The sequence below is a fragment of the Eschrichtius robustus genome, chromosome X (assembly GCF_028021215.1).
Source record: "Eschrichtius robustus isolate mEscRob2 chromosome X, mEscRob2.pri, whole genome shotgun sequence".
Classification (NCBI taxonomy): domain Eukaryota; kingdom Metazoa; phylum Chordata; class Mammalia; order Artiodactyla; family Eschrichtiidae; genus Eschrichtius; species Eschrichtius robustus.
In genome coordinates, this window is record NC_090845.1 from 118,701,209 (window position 1) to 118,728,613 (window position 27,405).

Sequence of the window (27,405 nt, forward strand, 5' to 3'; positions counted from 1 at the left end):
CTATCATAGTATTTTAAGATACTTTGCACAGATAGGACTTAACTGATTGTTCCAACGCTATCATCTCCTTGTCATTTGGTTGAGAAGTGGAATAACAGCTATCCTATATGAAATATTTTTCACTTACCACAGTGGTAATATTCTTGCCTTTTGCCAATTTAACATTTAATCTTTTTTTCTTTTTGCTCATTTGATAATGTAATAAGAAATCTTCTCAGGGAATTCATCTAAAAGAACTCTTTATTTTAACAGGTTACTTTTGATCCAGAAGTATTTTTCAACATATTACTTCCTCCTATCATATTTTATGCGGGATATAGTCTGAAAAGAGTAAGTGCCTTTGTATTTCATATACTTTGAACAACCTTAAACTCCATGGGCTTTATCATCTTTGACACTTCAGAAACAGGCAGTTCTTTCCAGGTTCCCCTCCCTCCTCCCTCCTCCCTCTCCTTATCCTTTTGACATACTGAAGTTTATGCCTATACAAAAATTCTTTCTCTTACTTACTTCCTTTAATGAATAATGCATTTAATATTAGCATAGCACACTAGAATAGAAAACCTTTTCTTTTTTAAATAATTGGTGAGTATTCTAACATGGTGTAACTTTTTTTTTTTCTGTCAGAGACATTTCTTTCGAAACCTTGGGTCTATCTTAGCGTATGCTTTTCTTGGAACTGCAATTTCTTGTTTCGTAATTGGGTAAGTACTTGAAGCTTAAAACACTTTTAGCCTTCAAATTATCATTTTAAAATAATGCATGTTTGACTTCTGCAGTATTGTATTCTCGAGTGTGTCCAAGAACTTTTGCAGTAAAATGTATTCACACAGATAAGTTGTTTGAATTTTCCTTAAGGCTAAGGCATTACCATATTTAAATGACATGCAGTAAATTTGGGATTAGTCACAAAGTACTACAGTAAACCCATCTTTCTATTCTTACTGTATTGTAACTTCTTTAACAGTTGATTTTTTTTCTAAAGTAGACATATGTTTATTGAACAGATCAATAATGTATGGCTGTGTAACACTGATGAAAGTAACTGGACAACTTGCGGGAGACTTTTACTTTACAGATTGCCTGCTGTTTGGTGCCATCGTATCAGCAACTGATCCAGGTATGTTTTACATGAGTGTGGAGCTTAAGTACTTAAGTTGTACAGTGGTTTTCCATGAACACACATGTACATATTTCTTCCTTTGAGGTGTAGAATTCAGGATTAGGTACTCCCCATCTTACTATACTTTCCAACTGTGGAGGAAAAAACCAAAATTAATGGCTCCTTTTGGCTTAAGCACACATTTTTTTCTTTTTACTCTATTTCCTATTACTAGTCTACAATTTGATGATGTTTAAATGAGGGCCGTAAGGTATTTTCTTCAGAATTTCAGGTTGGTCTCTATCCCTAGTGACTGGGTATAGAAGATGAACTATATTAGTTAAGATGGGTAATAATTATACATTTCCTTTCAAGCTTCTAGAAAACAGATCCCTAAAAATCTGTTTACATTCAGCTATCTGCATTTAAGAGTAAGAAAACAAGTTTTAAAATGATTGTTAGAAGGCTGTTGTGCTAGAACAAGTGTGATTTTGGGTCATTCGTGGGCAGTAATATACATTAAAGAATTGTTTTTATAAAATTGGCTTTCTGATTATAAAATAGTTTTGATATTAGCATGACTAGAGAATGAATTTAATTGTATTGAGTTAGATAAGTTAGATTGTAGTTCTTCTAATACAGTATTGGTGAGCTTCACAGCTACATTCAGATTAAGAACTTAGAGAATATATAGGCTGAAGAGCAGAGACTGCATTTTTTGAACTAAGGATGCAAGTTTTCTTCTACTGATACTAGATTTTAGATCCTTGGCAGAGGTTTGTTCTGTTTTACACTTTGACCTTGTAAGTTAATAATCTTCTTTAATTATCATCCAGCATAGTCAAAGGTTATCTCTGAATTCCTGTGTTAACTCTGATAACACAGGGTGTTATAGAAAGTAGGAAAATATGCTTGTACTCTATAAGAGATGATTTTAGAAGCTCAGAGGACATTTTAGAGCGGTATTTGTATAGTTTGGCATTTTTAGAACTGAAAAGCAAATCACCTCCTTAAAGATAGTCAGGGCTGCCCCCTTACTGTTTGTAGCTGTTCCCATTATCAGTATGAAGGTGGGATGGTTTTTGCAGGAAGCCAGTGGTCTCTGTTTTCCGTGTTCTCTTACTAGAAGCAAGGTCCTCGACTTTTCAAAATCTATGAGAAATCTGAGTCAGTTGGACTGGCTACATTACTTAAAACTGGTTTTGTTTTGGTAGGAGTATTGCCTGGATGGCTCAAGCAAAACTGTTCTGCTTATATAAAGCTGGATAGTTATATTTCTTCTGAATTATATAGGTATTTGCCCGTATAATAATTCTATTATTTTGCAATTGTTCACTTGATAGAAGGATGAGCCATAGGTTCTCTTTTTAAAATTCTACAGCGTTGCTCCTGCCCTCATTTCCTCCTTCTCTTGGTTAGCTTTGATATCAGGATATTCCAGATGAAATGCTTTGCAGTAGAGACTATATCTTTTAAAATACAAGCTTCCTGTTTTTTGGTTGGCATTTGAAGAGGCTCTCCCAACTCTGGTTATAATAATCTTTCATGTCTGCTTGGGTTTATTTAGCAAGCGAGCTGTACGTGACTCAGCAATTAAAGTTATAATGCAACTTCAGTCTCTTCTGATTTTCTAAGAATTCTCATGTAATTGTTTCCTAAGAGAAGGTTTTTTTTTCTTCTCAAGCTGTAATAGCCTGATAGTTGGCTTCTTATTAAGTTAAATATAGCAGCTGTAATTCTGGTCATAAATTTTATCCCAACCAAAAACCAAACTTGTGTTTTCATTTCCTACTGTCTTTGCTAAACTGATGTGCTTGAAATTTGCAAGTCAAATAGAAGTGAGTTGTAAGGCTCCGAGGAAAAAATGAAGCTTGCAGCAGGAAATGCTTTTCATAATAGTCTTCTTCATCAAAGATTAATGATCACCTGGTCTGTAAGAAATTCTGCATGTATTTTTTATGGAAAAGAAATGCACAAGACAAGATTATTAGCATTTGCATGAAGAATGTAGGCCAACTCAGTCCTCCAAGGTTATTTTCAGCTGTTTGTAAGAGAGAGAAGGGAGATATTACAGGTACACAGTTATGGAAAAGAAAAATATTGACATAAAATTACTGAATCTTTGATATGGTAAGAGAATGTTTATTAGGATTGAATTCTGAGATGAAGAAATGAATTTCTAAATAGCTATTACGATCATCTGTGGAGGGAAAAATGTTATATTTGTAATGTCTTAATATTCCTCTGACTCCTTCTACTTGCTAGTGACTGTTCTTGCCATATTCCACGAGCTTCAAGTTGATGTTGAACTCTATGCACTTCTTTTTGGTGAAAGTGTCCTCAATGATGCTGTTGCCATAGTGCTATCTTCGTAAGTGTTTGTTTTCTTATTATATTCTGTATATTGAATGTTAGGGTTCTAAGAACCAAAAGTCACTTATTGAGTGAAGTGCATTATGAATGGAAACATTTGAAAAACTGAAGCATTTGTTTCCTCTTGAAGAAATATATACTTATAGATAACATGGAAAATGCACGGAAGAAAAGGAAGGGAAAAAAATGATATGTACTCCTGACACCTAAAGACAATTACTGTAAACATTCTAGGACATTTTTAAAAATTCTTTTTTTTTCTATGCATAGTATTTTTACATAGTTGTGATTGTAGTGTATGTACAATTTTGTATTCTGCTTTAACATTATAACGTGGACATTTTAGTTTTTCATCAAATTAAATTTTTGGCATAGATATATATTCACATGGTTCAAAAATCACAACAATATAGAAAGGTACACATTGAAAAGTCACGTTCTTACTCCTGTCCTCATCCGCCTGTCCCCGTAGCCCCTTATATAGGTAACCATTTTATTAGTTTCTTGTGTATCCTTGTATTTCTTTATTCAAATGTAAGCACACATATGAATAAATATTCTTATTTGCCTCTTATTTCTTATTTTAAAAGTAGCATGCTGTATATGTTCTATACCTACCTGACTTTCTCTCACATAATTATATTCTGGAGATCTTTCTGTATCAAAACAAGGAATTTTCTCATTCTTTGTTTGCAGGCACATAGTATTCTATGTACAATACTATGAACTGTACTATAGTTTATTTAATCAGTCTCCTATTGGTGGAAACATAAAGGGTTTTCAATTCTTTGCTATCCCAAATAATGCTGCAGTGATTAACCTTGAACTTAACCTGTTTTATACATGCACTGGTATTTTGGTAGGATAAATTCCCAGAAGTAAGATGAGTGGCTTAAAGGGTAAATACATTTGTAATTTTGTTACATTGCTAAATTGCCTGTCAAAGGTATTATGCTATTTTGCATTTTAACCACCAAATTGTGGGAGTGCCTGTTTCCTCATAGCTTCACCAACAGAGTATTTGTCAGACTTTGGTATCTTTGCCAATTTGATGATTGAGAAATACCTCGTAGTTTAATTCATATTTCTCTTATTTAACATAATCATTTCAGAAACTTTTTAATTTTTAGAAGTATTAAATTATACACTTTTTAAAGACAATGAAAATGAGCAATATTTTAATCTAATTATAGAAATTACTATACATGCTACCAGAAGGTGTTTGCAGGTGAAAGAATGGGTCTGAACCTCTGAGGAACTCAGTCCTGCCAACTCACTCCTACTAAGCAAATATCTAACCCTATAGACAGTTGCCTTTACTCCACACTAGAACTTTCTACAAGAGAGAATTAAAACCCCTTCACCTTTCCTCCTTACTTTTATTTCTCTCCTTAATTTCCACTTCATTAACTATAAAAGAGTAATCAGTCACTGACTCTGGTTCACACAGCTTGATTGCCCCCATTGTCTAACTGCAAAGTGGAAAATTATCCTTTCTGAGATGTAACACTAATCCCTTAAATGTTGTTTATGAAGATGTGCAAAAGATCAAATCTTCTTTTGTGAATGTAATGTATATAAATTCTACCCCCTCCACCATATTTATTACCAGAATTTTTTGCAGCTGTCTACAACTAATGTAAATTTAATTTAAGAAATAAAGCCTAAAGGCTAGAACTAATATTGATACTAAATGTGTGTACCTTCAAGGATGATAGGTGCAAAGTAAAAGTTTTCTATTGTTTGAAGGGAGGAAGAAATGGATAGTGTGGTTATAACTTACGTGTTATAAAAAAAAAATGAAGCTACAAAGATTGTTGAAGTTTTCAGCACATAAGAACGTGTAAGATCACCAGTGCTACCAGACGAAGAGAATAGGGTACAGGCAGTTACTTTTAGCATCAATTCGCCATCCTAGATAATTATTCTGCTACTTAATCATCTTTACTAATACGTGTTCCTTCCTCATTGCCCTAATGGATTAAGAGTCAGAAAAATCTCTTTTCTGGTCCTATCTTAAGCTGATGTGCCCTGTGCCTTAGTTTTTCCATTAGTAAAGTAACTTATTTCCTGCAACTTTAAGAACAGTTGAATAGTGTTAAAAGAAGAAAACTCATCAGAAAATTTTGAGCTTGGGGGTGTACGTATCAGTGTTGGTGAAGAATAAATGTGTTAGAAAGAGAATGCCCTTTCTGTTACACTTCTCACAAAGGGGAAAGGACTTCTTGTCCTTCTGTTGCAACCTTTCTCAAACAGGGTCGTGTGAGAGAATTTAAGCCTTGTAGAGAACGATTCAAGTGATTCTTTCCTCGATTTTCCTAAGGATGGTACATAGCTAGTACTATTCTAGATTCACAGGCGGTGAGTTAACTCATTCCATAGTCTGGTGGAACTGTGGTGGAGAAGGACTGTATCTAAAGAGTATCATACCCGGGGAATCGTTAGCTGTGTAAGTATCTTAATAGAAGTGAGCAAATGAGTTCCTGCCCAAAAGATGAAGGGAAACCAGTGATGTTGCTGGCTATGGGAGGTCACTAGCTGGAGCGCTCGGCGTTATGTTTTTCATCATCTTTCATTTGCCTCTAGAAGTACGTTAGATAGAAATAGTCTACCTTGTGCTGACTTCTGTTTGATGATTTTCTAATGTGTATATTCTATAGAAACAGCCTTTTACAAAGAGGGGGGCCCCTTTCTGAAGGACTTCTGCTTGGCAATTAACAGGTTAAGACATCTGTTCTTGAAATTTATGTTGGAAGTTGTTTTTGTTTGCTTTTTGACCTGTTAGGTTAGCAGTGACTTTTTTTTTGTTAATGTTAATGCTTTTCATCTGGTGAGGGTGGAGTGAAACTGGTTCCCTCATATATTGCTGTATGAGGTAGAGCTGTGTGTACTGATACAGTGTTGTACATATCTAGTTAGAGATGAAGTCTAAGTTGCACAGTATACCTCTGAATGGATATACCATGATTACCCTGGAGACCTCAATTCATACTACTTTAAAATATGTTTTTAGGGTCATTTACATTTTATAAAATATAAGTGTGAGTAAACAAACATGGCTGACAAACTGTTTAACTTTACTGGTTATCAGAGATATACATATTAAATTAGTGGCCATTTTTACCTATTCAGTTAACAAGAAAATTGTTAGTGAAAATAATTACTGCTGGCAATGGTCTAGTACAGTCGTTCTTAACCGGGGACAGTTTTGCAGCCCCCCGCCCCCCAACCAGGGGATATTTGGCAATGTCTGGGGACATTTTGGTTATCATGAATGGGAGGAGGTTGCTACTGGCATCTAGTGGGTAGAAGCCAGGAGAGCTGCTAAATATCCTTCAGTACACAGGACAGCACCCACCACCCAACAAATGATTATCTGGCCCCAAATATCAATAATGCCAGGATTGAGAAACCCTGGAGTTGTAAAACTATATCACTTGTACATTGTTGTTGACATTGAAATTGGTATTACCTACTCTTTTATATTTTATCTTTTATCATTATGATAATAAAATTAATATTCAAAGTGGTTGACTTAGAAAGTAGAAAATTCCTGAAATTTCAGCTCTCAGAAATAACCACTATTAAGGTTTTCATCCAGATTGTTTCCATTAGGATATTAGCATACATATAAATATATTAACTTTTAAACAAAAAGAGGCATAGCACTATACATACTTTTCTGTAACTTGCTTTTTTCACATAGACATTGTACTGTATTAATACCTTCATTATCCCATTGTATGAATGCACTACAAATTTACCTCTGCAACCCCCTGTTGATTAATATTTGGTGTTTTCTAATATCGTACTATTGTGAATAGCACTGCTGTGAACATATTTATGTGTAAATCTGTGTGAATTCTTGAGAGTATTTCTGTAGGATATTTTTTAGAAGTAGAATTTCTAGGCCAATGGATATGATCACTAAAACATTGAGAGATGTAGTCATATTTCCCTCCTGAAATGTAATACAGATCTATTTGAAAGCCATTGTTCAACATGTAAAAGGAGCCATAGGTATAGTACTACCCTATTTCTAGGAATGTAGCACAGGAAAATCGTCCAAAATTTGTAGAAAGCACAAATAAGTTCTTTCACACGTTATTTATAGTAGCAAAAATATTAGAAGCAAAACTTTTAAATGTCCGACAGAGAGGAAATGGTTAAATAAATTATGTTATATCCATTTGGATCATTTTTGAAGTCTTAAAAAACCACGGTTAGAGAGACTGTAATAGTTCTTATGTCATTGTCAGTTGAAGAAGCAGAATTCAAAACCATATGTTCACTATGATTACAACTAAACATGAAATAGCATGCATGTAACAAAAAGAGGGGAAAGAAATACAGAAGGAAAATAATAGATCTGTCAGGGTAGTGGAATGATGGGGTGATTTTTCCCCCTAAATTGTACATTGTTTTACTCAGAATTTTTTTTAAAGTCTTCATAAAAATGCTACTGCCTCAAGATAAAATGTTGACTGATGTAGAAAAGATGAATTAAGATTTCAATCCAGAGGCCAACATTTGACTGAAAAGGAAGAAAACAAACCTGTCATCTCTTCTTAGCCCACCATGCTTTTCCTGTGTTCTTATACATTTTAGTGATTAAAGAATAAAATAATGATTAGTGTGAATCTTGAATTTCCATGAACCAATCCAGGGAAAGCAGTCTCAGGAGGCATGGCATCGATATTTTGTTCTTGCCAGCATTTTGAAAACTATCGCCAGGGAGGAAGGTTATTGTAGTGATATCCTTTCTTTTCTCCAGCCAGCCGCTATATTTTCATGCTATAATGTAGTCAAATCTCATTTACAGTGGTGGGGCCCTTTATGTGTAGGTAAGATAGCATGACATTAAAGGCCATTTCCTATTCACTGAAATAATATCAAATCTACCGGTCCCAAAATGATCTGGTCACTTTGCAGATTTAAATGCAAATGTTTAAATTTTTCAATTCAGATTGAGTCTCAGAAATTTCTAGATGCCATTACCAGAAATTCATGTTAGAGTCATACTTCAATAAAATAGGTAAAATTAGGAAATTTTAGCTTGGTCTTAGATTTTGTTTTGTTTTGTTCTGTTTTTTAGCTTAATCAGGGAGGTATGAAGAGAACTTGGTAAACATGGTATAGCAAGGCCATTTTTTAGCCTTGAACCGTAAAAAACATTGCAGTAACCACAGGGAGAATTCATTATATTCTTCGGAATGTGTTTTTTCTGCTTCTTTTCTTCGACATGACTTGCGTGATGTCTTTGAGTCTGGATTTATTATAAAAGCACTGGCACCTCAATTAACTGAGATGAGAACTGATTTAGTAATGGTAGGCGCTCTTCCCAGAGACCCACTAGCAACAGTGATTTTCTCCGCTGTATTTACTTCCTGGGGCGGCTGTTTTAAAAGAAGTATTTTTAGACTAGTTTTGAACTGTGAGTTCAAGATGGAGAGTGTCCCTTCTAATTGCTTGTCTTGGCCTCTTACAGAGTGACTTTCTTTCAGAAGTTTGAGGTGGAGGATCCAGCTGGGTATGCTAAAAGTACTGTCAAGTGGATTCTAATTCCTTGGCAGGCCTTTCAAGCCCTTTTATCTATAAAAGTCCATTTCAGTGAATGAATAGATAGGAGGCATTGGGCCCATTCTGGTATTCTAAAAGTTGAAAGGGTACTTTAGTCATCTTTTTATTTCCCACAGGAAAAACAAAATGTGACCGGGTTGAGTATTGAACAATATTCTTTATATTCTTATGCCTCTGTTGGAAATACGGGGAATTTTTCATTAGTTTGTTCACATTAGTACATTAGGGCTTTCAGGCACTCAGTACCAGTAAGTCGTAAACAGAGTCACAAAAGAATAGTACTGCACAGTATCTTGAGGCTGGAGGAAAAGGCTTGGTCCAACCTTATTTTGGCAATTCAAATCCAAAGTTTTTGGTTTTTACGCCCTCTGATTTCATCTTCAAGCTCTACACTAGGTAATTTTTTAAAATTTATTTTACTCTTTTTTTAGATAATGTTTTAAAAGTAAAAGTTGCTTCTAGAAGTAAGAACCATCTCTCTTTTGTAGCTCAATAGTAGCATACCAGCCCGCCGGAGACAACAGCCACACCTTTGATGTCACAGCCATGTTCAAGTCTATTGGGATTTTCCTTGGAATCTTCAGTGGCTCTTTCGCAATGGGTGCTGCTACTGGAGTGGTGACAGCTTTAATATCCTTTTATTATATTTATCTTTTCTTGTTAACCTCACAGAGTCATTGAATACTGTGTTCCATGGTCTCCACTAGTTCCATAATTGACATCGTGTTATAATTATGAACCTTATAAACAAGTACTTTGAAAACATTAGGCAATCATCTTTACCAATAAATAAATAAAAGAATTTCATTGTTTTGTGTAGGACTTCATGCCCTCAAACACTCACTACAGAATTCTAATTGGACACAGTGACCCTTTGGGGGTGAACTTTTTTTTAAAAAAAAAATCCATCCACTTTATTTTTTTATTTTTTAACATCTTTATTGGAGTATAATTGCTTTACAATGGTGTGTTAGTTTCTGCTTTATATGGGGGTGAACTTTAAGGTTGTAGACTAAATTGATACAAAGGTAGATATATTCCAAAGAGCCTCTGCTTGTTCTATGCGGCTGTTCAGCCTGGCAGTCTTTTGCTCTTCGTTTAATAGGACAAATAGGAACGTATGGCCTCGATGCCAGTTGAACAAAATAAGGTTCCCAGGTTAGGATAGCTGGGAGTTCATCTCAGGTCTCACCGATTTTAACCTTCTGCTCTCGAGTCCTACACACTGCCACTGATTTGCTGTTAGAAATATTGAGCAAGTCATTCTTGTATTCATTCAAAAAAACCCTCTTTTTTTCTTACTCATTGTAGTTTTACTTCCACAAGTTAAAATATAATAGAAAATGATAGTTTAATAAATGGATCTAAATTTTCTGTTATTGGATTCTTTAAGTGCAAATATCCCTAAAATTCTGGAACTTCAGTTTTCCTTTTTATATCAGTGTTTCATTCTTCAAAAAAAATTCTTGATTGCCTGCTACATGCCACATGCTATGCCCTGTGTATCAAAGATGAACAAGACAGATGTGGCCTCTGCCTTTTGGAGCTTCTGATATAGAAGCGTTGACACTTCACCTCATGGGACCTCAGTGTAGGAAGGTAGAGGGCTGGGACAGCAGGGAAGATGAGTGGGGCTTGATCTCTAAAGAGCTTCCAGCTCTAAAACTTCGAAGGTACTTTCATATAAAACAAGTACTTTTTCTGAGAATATATTCATTTTCTATACTTCAGCTTTGTGGTGGAAGAAACTTGTCTTCGAGCTTTTTACAGACGAACTGAGGCGTAAAAGGACAGTGAAAAGAGTTCTGAAGAAGGACCAGGATTTCTTCCCTAGCATGAGTTCCTTAAGGAACTTGATCTTTGTGTTGTAGTACACACTTGTTGAAGTGAATGTAGACTCCAGCCTGAGATTCGCCACAGCTTGACACGGGCCCTTCCACTGGCAAGTAACATATACTTGTTAGACTAGTATGAGTGAGGGACGTGTCTCAGTTTCTTCATCATGGAATACTCCACATCACAGAGGTGTTAGAGGATTAAATAAACATGAAATCTCATGGAAATGACATATTTTTTAATAGATGTAAATTGCTATCATTATGGAAGCTGTCTTGCTTTGGGTCACAAATTAATAGAGTTGGCATGTTGCGTATCTGATCTGTCACTCCTGTCCTTTACTGTCATGTCTATTCTTTACTGTGTGGTTTCTAGCAAGGCATGTGATACCCATAAAACAATTGGATGGACTAAGCTGTAGGACTTCCTCATGGAAGGGAAGGCTGCTGACTCCTTAGTACAATGCTTGTATTCAGAGTTTCTTTGCTTTGGTACCTCCTTATTCTGTGACTTTGGTGTTAGAGACTGGAGAACGCTTCTTTTGCTTTTATGCTTGCCTTGCTTCGACTACTATTTTTTCTAGTCACACTTCTGTATTATGAGATCTTGTTATCAACCTTGACAGTCTTACGTGACAAAGTTCACCAAATTACGAGAGTTCCAGTTGTTGGAGACAGGCCTGTTCTTCTTGATGTCCTGGAGTACCTTCCTCTTGGCTGAAGCATGGGGTTTCACAGGTAGGTTACTTTTTCCTTTTAATTGTAAACCCTTACAAGGGGGGACTTAGCCAGTGATATTTTTTCTGTGTGTGGACCAACTCCTCTAGTGTTTGAACACACTTGTTAGGGTTGGGATTTATGCTGTCGCTTTAGAATGTAAAAGATTTTCAATGGAAGTGGTTCCTCTCAACAAAGTAAGTCACAACTGAACATTTTAACACTAAGCATCTAATTTACTTCTATAAAATAAGAGCCTCCGTATAAAAGTTGGGAACTCCCCTTTTATGTGAACTTGGAACTTGTTGTATTTATAGGTGTGGTTGCAGTGTTGTTTTGTGGCATCACACAGGCCCATTATACATACAATAATTTGTCCACGGAGTCTCAACATAGAACTAAACAGGTAAGAGAAACTTTATAGTTTGTGAATAAACTTTTCCTCCTTGCAGCAAAACAAATTTTTTCTTTACTGAAAAATAATCTTTGTTCTGTTCAAAGTGATGTCTGCTCATTTCAACTCCTCTTCTGTTGACTCCAGAAATAGATGGGATTGTCAGATTGAAGGGTGACAGCTTTTAGGGTATAGATAGGTCAGCAGAATAGCCAGGGGCTGTTATTATTGTGGCTCCAGTGGTCAGTCAGTTAGCTTCCTTTCCTTGTTTCCCTTGTCTAATGGCTTTTTTTCCTTCCAGTTTTATTGAGATCTAATTGGCATACAGCACTGTCTAAGTTTAAGGTGTGCAGCATAATGATTTGACTTACATACATCATGAAATGATGACCACATCATCTCATATAGATACAACATTAAAGAAATAGAAAAAAAAATTTTTTCTTGTGATGAGAACGCTTAGGATTTACTGTCTTAACAATTTTCATATATAACATACAGCAGTGTTGATTCTATTTATCATGTTGTACATTACATCCCTAGTACTTATTTATCTTATAACTGAAAGCTTGTACCTTTTGACCACCTTCATCCAATTCCCCCTCTCCCCACAACTTGCCTTTGGTAACCACAAATCTGATTTCTTTTCTATGAGTTTGTCTGTTTGTTTTGAAGTATCATTGACCCACAACACTATGTTAGTTCCTGTTATACAACATAGCAATTTGGTTTTTCTATACATTTCAAAATGATCACCATAAGTCTAATTACCATCTGTTACCGTACAAAGATATTACATAGTTACTGACTATATTCCCCACACTGTACATTTCATCCCCGTGACTCATTTATTTTGCAACTTGAAATTTGTACCTCTTAATCTCCCTCACCTATTTCTTTCCTTCCCCCACCCCCATCTCCTCTGGCCAGCACCTGTTTGTTCTCTGTATCTATAACTCTTTTTCTGTGTTGTTATATTTCTTCTTTTTTTTGGTTTTTAGATTCCACACATAAGTGAAATCATATAGTACTTGTCTTTCTCTGACTTATTATACTTAGCATAATACCCTCTAGGTCCATCCATGTCGTTGCAAATGGGAAGAATTCATTCCTTTTCATGGTTGAGTGATATTCCATTGGGTATACACACACACACACACACACACACACACACACACACACATATACCACATCTTCTTTATCCATTCATCTATTGATAGGCAGTTAGGTTGCTTCTGTATCTTGGCTATCGTAAATAATGCTGCAGTGAACAGTGGAATGCATATATTTGCTGAGCTCTTAAGTTCAAATGCATTTTACCCCCACCACGTTTACTATTTTTGACATCATGTTTTACATCCTTTTGTTTTATGTATCCCTTAACTACTTATTGCAGATATAGATTAGTTTACTACTTTTGTCTTTTAACCTTCCTACTAGCTTTATATATGGTTGATTTATTATCTTTATTGTATATTTGCCTTTACCAATGAGATTTCTTCTTTCGTAATTTTCATGCTTCCAGTTGTGGCCTTTTCATCACAGTGATGTGAACAGGTGGAGGTGGGCAGGCAGCAGGGGAGGGTACAGAGCACCAGACTATAACGTGTAAGCCCTTACTCCCTCAGTGAGGGCTGAGACCCATGTAGAAAGTGAAATCACATGGCAAGGTGGTGTTGTGAGAGTCGTCATGAAGCATTCTGTGCCAGGATAAAAGGATTTGAACTGGATCTTACAGCCCGTAAAGAAGGACGTGTCTTGGAACTGCCATATTTTTAGGGATTGCAGGGTTACCAGTTAGGGCCCTTTCACAGTGTTATGGGTGGGAAGTGATGAAAGTTAGACTAAGGCAGTGGCAGGGACAGCAAAGAAAAATTGGCAGGGTTTGCAGGATGAGGATAAGAATGACTGACTATGGGGATTGAAGAAGGGAAGCTGATTGGAGAAGTGAAGGGGTAACATTTCTGGCTTTTTCTGTGGGACCAGAAAAATGTCATCTCTACATTTGCTCCCCTCTGAATCATGAGTTTTGGGGGATATACATGAACGTTACATATTTGAAGTATCTGTTTCAATATCTTAGTAATACTCATGTTTTCAAATTATGTAACTTTATTTACTGGACTAACCTTTTAAAATTTCGTTTCAGTTGTTTGAGCTTCTCAATTTCTTGGCAGAGAATTTCATCTTCTCCTACATGGGACTGACACTGTTCACATTCCAGAGTCATGTCTTTAACCCAACATTTGTAGTAGGAGCATTTGTATCCTTTATTATGTGTTCCATTTTGGAAACTTCTTTTTAAATTGAGATTTGCATGGGTTTTCTGGAGGGGTGATTGACAAGAACACACTTAAATATGTAAAATTTTCCTCTGAGTAAAGCAAATAAGGATTTCAACTTTTTTATCTATTCTATTCTATTTCCATTTTTGTTTGTCACACAAATAATACTGACAGATTGAAATGACAGAAAAAAAGGCTCCTGCCATTCCGCCAACCCCAAAAGGTAAAACTGTTTGTCCTCTATTACTGAAGGGAAGAAAGAGAGATTGGATGGTGGGGAGCAGTTTGCAGTCTGTGCCACAGGGCAGTGGTTGAAAGATGATGAAAGATGGAAGGAGGCTCACCCACCCCTCCCTCCTTCCCCCCTCCCTCCCCCCATCTCTCTCCCTCTCTCTCTCCCCCTCTCTCTCTCTCTCTCTCTCTCTCTCTCTCTCGTTGAGTTTTTAAAACCCAGCTGAAAAGGAGAAGCTGATTACATGAAAGACAGCAATCAATAGTGCCAGCCTCATGAGAAGGCAGGAGGAGATGGAATCCAAAGCACGTGGGGAGGGGCGGGCCTTCAGTGGGAGGGAGCACAGCTCCGCCATTGTTCCAGGAAAGGGTAGGGTATGTAGAGATGAGGGTACATTTGCAAGATGGCGTTCCTGTCTGATTACTTCTATTTTTATCTGTAAAGTAGGAGGTGAGATCATCTGCTGAAAGTGAGATAGGAGCAGGTGGCCTATCAGTTGTCTATTATATAACAAATTACCCTAAAATTTAGCAGCTTAAAACAACAAACATGTATTATTTCACATGGTTTCTGAGAGTCAGGAATCCAGGGGCAGCTTCACTGCTGGTTCTGGCTCAAGGATCCCTCATGAGGTTGTAGTCATGCTCTGGGCTGGGGCTTCACTCTCTCGAGGCTTGACTGGGGATGGAGGAGCCACCCCAGCCTCACTGACACGGCTGTTAGCTGGAGGCTTCAGTTCTTCTCCACATGGACCTCTCCATGGGGCAGCTCACAACATAGCTTTCCCCAGAGGGGGTGAGCTGAGAGAGCACCAAGATGGAGGCCAAAGTGCCTTTTATGACCTAATCTTGGAGGTGATGTACCGTCATCCCTTCTGCCATTTTCTATTGGTCACACAGACAAAACCTGGTACAGTGTTAGCGGAGGCTACGCAAGGGTGTGAATACTAGGGAACCGTCCAGCGGGCTGGCTCCCATAGGCGATAGGAGTTTTGAGGAGAAGGTTTGGAAATAGCGGTTGCAAGAGTGGGAAAGTGAGTTGACCAAAGGAATGCAGTAGAATCGCTGAGCAGTGTTAGGGACCCATTTGAGTTTGAGGAATAAGTATTAACAGTAGAATCAATCTGCCCCGTTGTATGACTTTGTCCAGGAGAATTTAGCTGTAAGCGTGGAGAAAATAGATAGCTGAGTCCTTCTGAGTTTGGAGTTTTGTCAAGTCGGTGCAATGAAAACAGAGGGGTAAGTGAATGCAGGGTATTGGAATGAGTTTTGTTAAGATGTGGCTAAAAAAGGAAATGAAGAAGGGAGAGGACTGACTGATGGAAAAGTAGCAGGATCTTTGGACTGGAGGTCCCAGTGAGGTGGAAGAATTTACCCGGGATAGATGAACATGAAACAATGTGGTCAGAGAGAGGGATGTTTGAATTAGTGATTTTCAAAAGAAGTACTGTTTTTAAAAAACCACCTCAGAATGAAGATTCTGCCAAAAGAGATTGGCAGAAATATTTCTTTAATTAAAGCTCTAAGTAGGATCTGTGTTAGAAAGTGAAGTATTACTGAAATGCCATTCTGCAGAGTCTTAGTCTTCTGAGAATTAACTTCAGGCAAAAAAAGATAAAGCCTTATTCATAAGAGAAGAACCTTAGCTGGAAGACTCCCATGAGATCAGTAACTTCATATCCTGCTAGTCTATGAGAAATTTTTTGAGCAGTCAAGTGGCTTGATCCACTATACTTATCCAGAAACAAGGCTAAATGTTCTCTATAGGTTTCTGAGTCTGTTAGGAATTGAAGTTCCTCAATACAGAATCCTACCATGGAAATTGACTCTTACCAGGAGAGAGTTGTTCTCTTGCTGGCTATATTTGTTAGGATATAGGTTTGGTTTCATGTGGCAATGACCCAAGTTAACCAAGGTTTAAAGAGGATAGAAGTGTGTTTCTTTCTCACGGGAAAGTCTGGACTGATGTGGCAAGCTCTGCTCCACAAAGTCATCAGGGACCCAAGCAGCCTTACGAGCATCCTTAGGGAGTTGCCCTTGTTCTTAGGGTCCCAGGTGGCTCACCCCCGACAGAATATGCACACATCACTTCCACCTAACACCCATGGGCTACACCTCCCAGCAGAGGAGGCTGGGTGTCTATATACTCAGATGAAAATTGGAGGTGACGGGGAGGAGTATCTACTACTATTGAGGGAAGAAAAAATAGCTATTGGGGATATAACTAGCGGTCACTGCCACATTGACCCACATGTTTTGTTGTTATTGTTTTATTTTCTTGTTTATTGTTTTTTTTTTTCAGGGAATCACTACTTTTAATAACCTTTGGATTCTAAACTAGTTTTAGATTTACAGAAAAATTGTGAATACAGAAAGTTCTCATATACCCCACACCCAGTTTCCCCTATTATTAACATCTTACATTAGCATGGCATGCTTGTCACAATTAATAAACCAATGTTGATACATTATTATTAACTGAAGTTCATACTTTATTCAGATCCCCAGAGTTTTTCCCTGATGTCCTTGTTCTCATCCAAAGTCCCATCCAGACTGCCACATTTTGTTGAGTCATCATGCCTCTGGAGGTTCCAGTTGACTGTGACAGTTTCTCAGACATTCCTTGTTTTTGATGACCTTTGACAATTTTGAGGGGGTACTGGTCAGGTATTTTGCAGCATGTCCCACGATTGGAATTTGCCTGATGTTTTCCCCGTGTTTAGACCGGGCTTGTGCGTTCTTTGGGAGGAAGACCACATAAGTAAAGTGCCATTCTCATCACATCATGGCAAGGGCACATACTTATCAGCATGTTAATAATGTTGGTGTAAGTCTTAGTCACTTGGCCTAGATAGTGTTTGTCAGGTTGCTCCATTGTGAAGTTCCTCAATTTCCCCCCTTTCTATGTTGTACTGCTTAGAAGGGAGTCACTACAGGGAGCCACACTTAGGGACTGGGGAGTTCAGTTCCACTGCCTCGAAGACAGAGTATCTAGAAAATGATTTGACATTCTTTCCACAGGAGATTTTTCTATTCTTCCCCATTTATTGTTTTAAGCTATCACTTATTGATATCAGTACGAACTCATGGATATTTATTTTGTACTTCAGGTTATAATACAGTACTTCTTTTAAAATTGTGTTGCTTGACCTGTTCCAGCTTTGGCCACTAGAAGCTCTTTCAGTGGGCTCCTGTGTCCCTTGTGTTTTTTTGTTTTGTTTTGTTTTTGTTTTTGTTTAAACTTTTGTGAGTGCTTCCTCACTTTCTGGAACTGTAAGGTGCTTCAGGCTCATCTTATATATTTTCTGCCCCAGCCCTAGAATCAGCCATTTCTCCAAGGAGCCCTGGTTCCTTTTATTGGGGAATGGTATTAGAAACCAAGATCTGGGCTCTAGGTATGCTCAGTGCTACTGGGTGTCCTGGCTTCTAAGCCCTTCCAGCTGACAGAGAAGGAATATATATGTATATATTAGCTCCTGAATATATGTGTATCTATAAATATTTACATAGGTAGCCATCTGTATTTCTATTAAGCCAGATACCAATGTCTCCAACCCTAATCCGTTACCATATGGGTCATTCTAGCCTCCTCCGCTGCTGATCTGTGAATCCCCATTCCAATAGTGGGAAACCTGGCTCCCACCTTCTACCATCCATTACTTAACTGTTCCATTCCAGCATGCATAGTAATATCAGGATTGTTACCCAGTGTTCCCATGGGAAGCAGCTTTATCAACGAGCATATAATGCTTATGTGCAGTTCCTTTTGCCTTTAGTCCTACAAACTCCACCTATTTCCAAAGTCACTTAGGTCAGCACTGTTTTCCCCCACCTTCTTTTGTTTTGTTTTTTTCCCACCTTCTTTTGTTTTTAATCTTAGATTTTCCTTTATATTCCTTTCAGAAAATGAGGTGGAGATTGTATTGTAACCCCTGAAACCAAAATTGTATTTTAAAGCAAGAGTCTCTATAGAGAGCAAACTGGAGAAAAACACACTAAAATTGGTTTCTAGTTAAAACCAGTCTTAATTCCAATTAAGCCTTCCCTTTGAAGCAGGGTGAAGGTGTAAACTCAGAGGAGTACATCAAGGTTAGCAGGAATTGCAGTGGTATGAGGTGTTTGAGCTGCCCTTTGTTCTGAGGAAGCAAGGGCAAGTTTAGCCAGTGTTACTCTTCTCCCTACCAACATTGTCAGTTAAGATGAACTAGACTGTTATATTAGTAATCTTAAGGTTATGCCAAAGAAGCTCTGTTTTTAAACATGTTCCTGTTCATCCAATGAATGTCCTATATCTTAGACCTGCACTGTCCAATTTGGTAGCAACTAACCACATGTAATTATTTAAATTTAAGTTAATTAAAATGAAATTAAATGAAAATTTCAGTCACACTAGCCACACTTCAGGCACTCACCATGTTGGACAGTACAGATAGAGTACTGTCGTGGCAGAAAGTTCCATTGGACGGTGCTGTGTCAGACAGTGGAATCTAAAGGCTGTTACAGGGAGGGGAAAGGGTAAGCTGGGACGAAGTGAGAGAGTGGCGTGGACATACATACACTACCTAACGTCAAATAGATAGCTAGTGGGAAGCAGCTGCATAGCACAGGGAGATCAGCTCAGTGCTTTGTGACCACCTAGAGGGGTGGGATAGGGAGGGAGGGAGGGAGACGCGAGAGGGAAGAGATATGGGGATATAGGTATATGTATAGCTGATTCACTTTGTTATACAGCAGAAACTAACACACCATTGTAAAGCAATTATACTACTGTAAAGATGTTAAAAAAATTTTTTTAATTAAAAAAATAAGTAAATAAATAAAGACTGTGTTAGAAACTGAGCTCCTGAAGATAGTGTTTCACCATCTTGAAGGTATAGTGTAAAGAATGTTAATAATAAAAAGAATTATCCTTAACCTATTAATAATTTTAGATTGCTATTTTCTTGGGAAGAGCTGCCAATATTTACCCCTTGTCCCTCTTACTTAATTTGGGTAGAAGAAGTAAGATTGGATCAAATTTTCAACACATGATGATGTTTGCTGGTAAGTTATAACTCCCTCTCTTGCTTACTCCAAGAAACAACTCACAGTGCATACACCAGCTTGATTTTAGATGGAAATGATATGCTGGTAATGTGAGACTCCCTTAAATATTAAAGTTGCAACCTCCAGTAGAAAAGTGTGCCATTCCCTTCTATGGGAATTTTTTCATGTTCTGGTTCCAAATTCCCAGTTTGCAACTATGTCACGTGTAGTGGAGGAGGTAAAGATGACGCATTTTCACACAAAAACCTGTATGTGAGTGTTTATGGCAATTTGTAATTGCCAAACCCTGGAAACAGCCCAACCATCTGTCTTCCAGCGAGTGAGGGAATAAGCAAACTGTTGTACATCCATGCCATGGAATGCTCCTCAGCACTAAAAAGAACAAACTAGTGATACACACAACAACATGCGTGGACGTCAGAGGCATTGTGCTGAGCGAAAGAAGCCAGGCTCAAATGGTTACATACCATATGTTCCACTTACGCGACATTCTCAAAAAGACAAAAGCCCAGCGATGCAGAGCAGATCAGTGGTTGCCAGGGTTTGGTAGGGTGACGAGAGGTTAGACTAAAAAGAGGGTAGCACAAACGAATTTGGGAGAGGGGCGATGAAACCGCTCTGTGTCTCACTTGTAGTAGTGGTCACACACCTCTATACGTTTGTCAAAATTCATGGAACTGTACACCCAAAAGAGTGAACTTCAGTGTAACTAAATTTTAAAACAGGTTTCAAAAAATTGTTAAATGATCAATGCCTGTATCATCTACTAATTCTTTTTGTATTTGTTTGTATATACTTTTGTATGTTAAAATATATTATGTATTTGTTCATGCTCTTCTAAGTTCTCAGAATGTGCCCTATTTCTCTGAATTTATGAAGCTCACATTGTCCTTCTTCCATTCCCTTGTAGGCCTTCGTGGTGCAATGGCATTTGCCTTGGCCATTCGAGATACTGCCACTTATGCCCGCCAAATGATGTTCAGCACCACACTTCTGATTGTGTTTTTTACTGTGTGGGTGTTTGGTGGTGGTACCACCGCCATGCTGTCATGCTTGCATATAAGGTAAGTAGTGAGGGGCCCTCATTTTAATATTAAAATATAATGTGGGTTGTTTTCTTTTAATCATGAGACAATTTTGAGCTTTGACAGGTCCCTAATATTTCATTTCTTCCTTTTAAAAAGTATATAACATGTAGTACAGAAAAAAAATGGAAAATATGCAAAAGAAGAATAAAAACTGTTGTTAACACTTTTGAGGGCTGTCTTGCCAGACCTCTTGCTGTGCTTTACATATTTTTTTTTTAACAAAAAGGGGCAACACTTCAGGTACTCTTGTAAACTGATTTTTAAATGTAACATAGCATAGACATTTATGTTAGTAAATATCATTATTTTAGTGGCTGCATATATTATAATTTATTAACCAAATCCCTACCATTGGACTTTTGTACTGTTTCTAGGATTTTGCTGTTATGGCTAACAATTGAGGATTTTGCTCTTACTAAGTGTGAACGTTTGTAAATGCATACACCATTGTGCGCTTATCTATTTCCTTAGGATGCATTCCTAAAAAGGGGAATTGCTTGGTCAAGGGATGTGCCTCTATTTAAGGTTTATGATCCGTATTACCAGAACGGATCAAAAATTTTCTTACATTTGCAGCATATGAGACAGTCCGGTTTATCCCAACCCCAGTCACAACTGGATATTGTCATTCTTTCTCATCTTCATGATCAGCATGGTTTCTGACCTGACAATCCAAGGCCAAGGTTGTGACATCTTAGTCTTGAATGCACACTAGTTAATGTATTCAACTGGAAAGCTCCCTTGTATCTCAAGAGTTTTGCCTTTGTTTCCATGGGTATAGCAGTGTATGTTGCTAAAGCCTTTGTAGATTTTACTTCTGTGTTTGGCTGTAACTTCATAGACCTTAAGAGCTACTAAGCTTCCAGCATGTGTAAAGTTCATTAGAGAAAACAGTATTTCACATCTTATAGAATCTGTTCTCCATTTTTTTTCATTCTATTATGCCTTTCTCTTAACCCTCTAAATAGCAACCGGCGCTCAATCAGACTTTGAACGTTGTTACTGCCTTTCTCTCCCTTTACTGTTCAAATCCCTTTCTTACAATTCCTGTGCTGTTATTGTAGATAATTGAAAATACACCAAAATAATGTTCTTGTAACCCTGATTATTACTTCAGGGAGGACCTGGCGTTTGTTGAGCACCTACTATGTGCTAGGCATTGTGCTAGGTACATTTTACATATTTATCTAATGACAGTTGCTCCATTTTACAGGTGAGGAGATAGAGGATTAGAAAGTTTCTAAGTTATTCAAGGTCATACATATCATTAAGTGGTGGACAGAGGAGCCTCCAGTCTCACTTAATTTCTCCTAGAATGCTGCATCAAGAAATGAGGGTGGTCCATTTTCGAAGGATTAAACTCCTTTTTTCCCTCAAGAGCTTGTAAATGAAGGCTCTTCCTTATTCTACTAAGAACAACAAAATTAAATGTAAGATAATTTAGGAAAAATAACACTCTTAAGTGGAGTCTCAGTCTTTAAGTAGAATCAGTTCTCTTCCCTAACTGCCTTCCACATAAACCAAACCAAATACCCACGCTTACCCGCCCCCCCAAAAAAGACCCCACAAAAACCTACCTATTCACATAAAGTCGAATGTACCTCACCAGCTTTGCAAGCTTTTTGGCTCCATCTTGCCTGTCCTGTAGCATAGTTTGGCATTCAGTTGTATCCATTACCTTACAGTCTTAGGTTAACTCTTGTTACTGTTGTTGTTGTTTGGAGGGTTTTTTTGGCCTCTTTTCAAACAGAGACCAGAATTTAAGTTTTTCTTACCTCCCCCCAAATTTGTCTAGTACAATTGTGAGGATACTAAAATGTCCTTCAGGTTTAAGATTTATGCAGGATCAGACTTGACTTTGAGTTCTTGCCCCTTCGTTTAGTAATTCTGTGATCTTGAGAAAGTTCTTTAACCTTTCTAAGCCTCTCCCCATTGGTGACGTGTGTGATAGTACCTGCCTCCCAGGGTTGTTGTAAGGATTCAGTGAGCTAATATCTGTTAAAGCCTTTTATTCACTCATTCGATAAATACTGATTGAGAACCAACTATGTGCCGTGGTGCTCTAACTTAGTGGTTCTCAACTGGGGGTGATCCCCCCCGCCAGGGACATTTGGCAGTGCCTGGAGACATTTTTGATTGTCACAGTCTAAGAGGGGAGGCCAAGGATGCTGCTGAACGTCCTCCAGTGCCCAGAGCAGCCCTCACAGCAAAGAATGATCTGGGCCAAGATGTTGGTAATGCGAAGGTTAAGAGACCCTGGTCTGGAGAGGTGCACTGATAGTAATAAGATAGAAAAGGTCCCTGGTCTCATAAAGTCTATACTGTGGTGGAAGAAGACAGATAGTAAGCTAGCAAGTAAATAAATGAAGATGACAATTTTAGATGATGTTAAATGCTATGATGGCATACAAGGTACTATGATAGTAGCTGGGGATAGATGTATTTTATAGGTGGAGATCAAGAAAGGTCTCTCTAAGAAGAAGATATAACAATTGTAAATATTTATGCACCCAACATAGGAGCACCTCAATACATAAGGCAAATACTAACAGCCATAAAAGGGGAAATCGACAGCAACACAATCATAGTAGGGGACTTTAACACCCCACTTTCACCAATGGACAGATCATCCAAAATGAAAATAAATAAGGAAACACAAGCTTTAAATGATACATTAAACAAGATGGACTTAATTGATATTTATAGGACATTCTACCCAAAAACAACAGAATACACATTTTTCTCAAGTGCTCATGGAACATTCTCCAGGATAGATCATATCTTGGGTCATAAATCAAGCCTTGGTAAATTTAAGAAAATTGAAATCGTATCAAGTATCTTTTCCGACCACAACGCTATGAGACTAGATATCAATTACAGGAAAAGATCTGTAAAAAATACAAACACATGGAGGCTACACAATACACTACTTAATAACGAAGTGATTACTGAAGAAATCAAAGGGGAAATCAAAAAATACCTAGAAACAAATGACAATGGAGATACGACGACCCAAAACCTATGGGACGCAGCAAAAGCAGTGCTAAGAGGGAAGTTTATAGCAATACAAGCCTACCTCAAGAAACAGGAAACATCTCGAATAAACAACCTAACCTTGCACCTGAAGCAATTAGAGAAAGAAGAACAAAAAAACCCCAAAGCCAGCAGAAGGAAAGAAATTATAAAGATCAGGTCAGAAATAAATGAGAAAGAAATGAAGGAAACAATAGCAAAAATCAATGAAACTAAAAGCTGGTTCTTTGAGAAGATAAAGAAAATTGATAAACCATTAACCGGACTCATCAAGAAAAAAAGGGAGAAGACTCCAATCAATAGAATTAGAAATGAAAAAGGGGAAGTAACAACTGACACTGCAGAAATACAAATGATCATGAGAGATTACTACAAGCAACTCTATGCCAATAAAATGGACAACCTGGAAGAAATGGACAAATTCTTAGAAATGCACAACCTGCCGAGACTGAACCAGGAAGAATAGAAAATATGAACAGACCAATCACAAGCACTGAAATTGAAACTGTGATTAAAAATCTTCCAACAAACAAAACTCCAGGACCAGATGGCTTCACAGGCCAATTCTATCAAACATTTAGAGACGAGCTAACACCTATCCTTCTCAAACTCTTCCAAAATATTGCAGAGGGAGGAACACTCCCCAACTCATTCTATGAGGCCACCATCACCCTGATACCAAAACCAGACAAACATGTCACAAAGAAAGAAAACTACAGACCAAATCACTGATGAACATAGATGAAAAAATCCTCAACAAAATACTAGCAAACAGAATCCAACAGCACATTAAAAGGATCATACACCGTGATCAAGTGGGGTTTATGCCAGGAATGCAAGGATTCTTCAATATACGCAAATCAATCAACGTGATACACCATATTAACAGATTGAAGGAGAAAAACCATATGATCATCTCAATAGATGCAGAGAAAGCTTTCGACAGAATTCAACACCCATTTATGATAAAAGCCCTGCAGAAAGTAGGCATAGAAGGAACTTTCCTCAACATAATAAAGGCCATATATGACAAACCCACAGCCAACATCGTCCTCAATGGTGAAAAACTGAAACCATTTCCACTAAGATCAGGAACAAGACAAGGTTGCCCACTCTCACCACTATTATTCAACATAGTTTTGGAAGTTTTAGCCACAGCTATCAGAGAAGAAAAAGAAATAAAAGGAATTCAAATCGGAAAAGAAGAAGTAAAGCTGTCACTGTTTGCAGATGACATGATACTATACATAGAGAATCCTAAAGATGCTACCAGAAAACTACTAGAGCTAATCAATGAATTTGGTAAAGTAGCAGGATACAAAATTAATGCACAGAAATGTCTTGCATTCCTAGACACTAATGATGAAAAATCTGAAAGTGAAATTAAGAAAACACTCCCATTTACCATTGCAACAAAAAGAATAAAATATCTAGGAAAAAACCTACCTAAGGAGACAAAAGACCTGTATGCAGAAAATTATAAGACACTGATGAAAGAAATTAAAGATGATACAAATAGATGGAGAGATATACCATGTTCTTGGATTGGAAGAATCAACATTGTGAAAATGACTATACTACCCAAAGCAATCTACAGATTCAGTGCAGTCCCTATCAAACTACCAATGGCATTTTTCACAGAACTAGAACAAGAAATTTCACAATTTGTATGGAAACACAAAAGACCCCGAATAGCCAAAGCAATCTTGAGAACGAAAAATGGAGCTGGGGGAATCAGGCTCCCTGGCTTCAGACTATACTACAAAGCTACAGTAATCAAGACAGTATGGCACTGGCACAAAAACAGAAATATAGATCAGTGGAACAGGATAGAAAGCCCAGAGATAAACCCACGCACATCTGGTCACCTTATCTTTGATAAAGGAGGCAAGCATATACAGTGGAGAAAAGACAGCCTGTTCAATAAGTGGTGCTGGGAAAACTGGACAGGTACATGTAAAAGTATGAAATTAGAACACTTCCTAACACCATACACAAAAATAAACTCAAAATGGATTAAAGACCTAAATGTAAGGCCAGACACTATCAGACTCTTAGAGGAAAACATAGGCAGAACACTCTATGACATAAATCACAGCAAGATCCTTTTTGACCCACCTCCTAGAGAAATGGAAATAAAAACAAAAATAAACAAATGGGACCTAATGAAACTTCAAAGCTTTTGCACAGCAAAGGAAACCATGAACAAGACCAAAAGACAACCCTCAGAATGGGAGAAAATATTTGCAAATGAAGCAAGTGACAAAGGATTAATCTCTAAAATTTACAAGCAGCTCATGCAGCTCAATAACAAAAAAACAAACAAACCAATCCAAAAATGGGCAGAAGACCTAAATAGACATTCCTCCAAAGAAGATATACAGATTGCCAGCAAACACATGAAAGAATGCTCAACATCATTAATCATTAGAGAAATGCAAATCAAAACTACAATGAGATATCATCTCACACCGGTCAGAATGGCCATCATCAAAAAATCTAGAAACATAAATGCTGGAGAGGGTGTGGAGAAAAGGGAACCCTCTTGCACTGTTGGTGGGAATGTAAATTGATACAGCCACTATGGAGACCAGTATGGAGGTTCCTTAAAAAACTAAAAATAGAACTACCATACGACCCAGCAATCCCACTACTGGGCATATACCCTGAGAAAACCATAATTCAAAAACAGTCATGTACCAAAATGTTCATTGCAGCTCTATTTACAATAGCCAGGACATGGAAGCAACCTAAGTGTCCATCATCGAATGAATGGATAAAGAAGATGTGGCACATACATACAATGGAATGTTACTCAGCCATAAAAAGCAACGAAATTGAGTTATCTGTAGTGAGGTGGATGGAGTTAGAGTCTATCATACAGAGTGAAGTAAGTCAGAAAGAGAAAAACAAATACAGTATGCTAACATATATATGGAATCTAAGGAAAAAAAAAAGTCATGAAGAACCTAGTGGCAAGATGGGAATAAAGACACAGACCTACTAGAGAATGGACTTGAGGATATGGGGAGGGGAAAAGGTAAGCTGTGACAAAGTAAGAGAGTGGCATGGACATATATACATTACCAAAGGTAAAATAGATAGCTAGTGGGAAGTAACCGCATAGCACAGGGAGATCAGCCCTGTGCTTTGTGACTACCTAGAGGGGTGGGATAGGGAGGGTGGGAGGGAGGGAGATGCAAGAGGGAAGAGATATGGGGATATATGTATAGGTATAACTGATTCACTTCGTTATAAAGCAGAAACTGACACACCCTTGTAAAGCAATTATACTCCGATAAAGATGTTAAAAAAAAAAAAAAGGTCTCTCTGAGGTTAGATTTGAGCTCAGTCTACCTGAATGACAAGATGATGCCAGTTAAATGGTGAGCAGGAGGAAGAGCAGTCCAGGCAGAGGGGAGAGCATGTGCAAAGGCCCTGAGGTAGGCACAAATGTAGCCTATTGAATGACAAGAAACAAAGCCCACCTAGCTGGACTACAGTGACTGAAGGGTAGGTAGGAAACGAGGTGGGCAAGATCCTTTAGGGGCAGTGGTTGGCAAACGTGTCCTGTAAAGGGCCAGAGAGTAATATTTTAGGCTTTGAAGGCTGTATGGTCTCTGTCTCAGCTACTCAACTCCAGCGTGAAAGTCCCATAGACAATATGTGAATCAGTTGCCATGGCTGTGTTCCCACAAGACTTTATTCACAAAAGTGGGAG

At 37.7% G+C, this 27,405-nt stretch overlaps 1 protein-coding gene across 1 annotated transcript in view; it reads left to right on the top strand.

Moving 5' to 3' along the window:
- SLC9A6 (solute carrier family 9 member A6) overlaps positions 1-27,405 on the top strand; it is a 55,028-nt gene that overhangs the window by 10,861 nt on the left and 16,762 nt on the right. The window contains exons 3-12 of the mRNA XM_068533170.1: positions 253-330; positions 628-704; positions 1,008-1,120; positions 3,368-3,473; positions 9,544-9,685; positions 11,523-11,628; positions 11,925-12,013; positions 14,151-14,264; positions 19,449-19,560; positions 20,474-20,627. Coding sequence (XP_068389271.1) covers positions 253-330; positions 628-704; positions 1,008-1,120; positions 3,368-3,473; positions 9,544-9,685; positions 11,523-11,628; positions 11,925-12,013; positions 14,151-14,264; positions 19,449-19,560; positions 20,474-20,627 — 1,091 coding nt within the window. The remainder of the gene's footprint in view (positions 1-252; positions 331-627; positions 705-1,007; positions 1,121-3,367; positions 3,474-9,543; positions 9,686-11,522; positions 11,629-11,924; positions 12,014-14,150; positions 14,265-19,448; positions 19,561-20,473; positions 20,628-27,405) is intronic.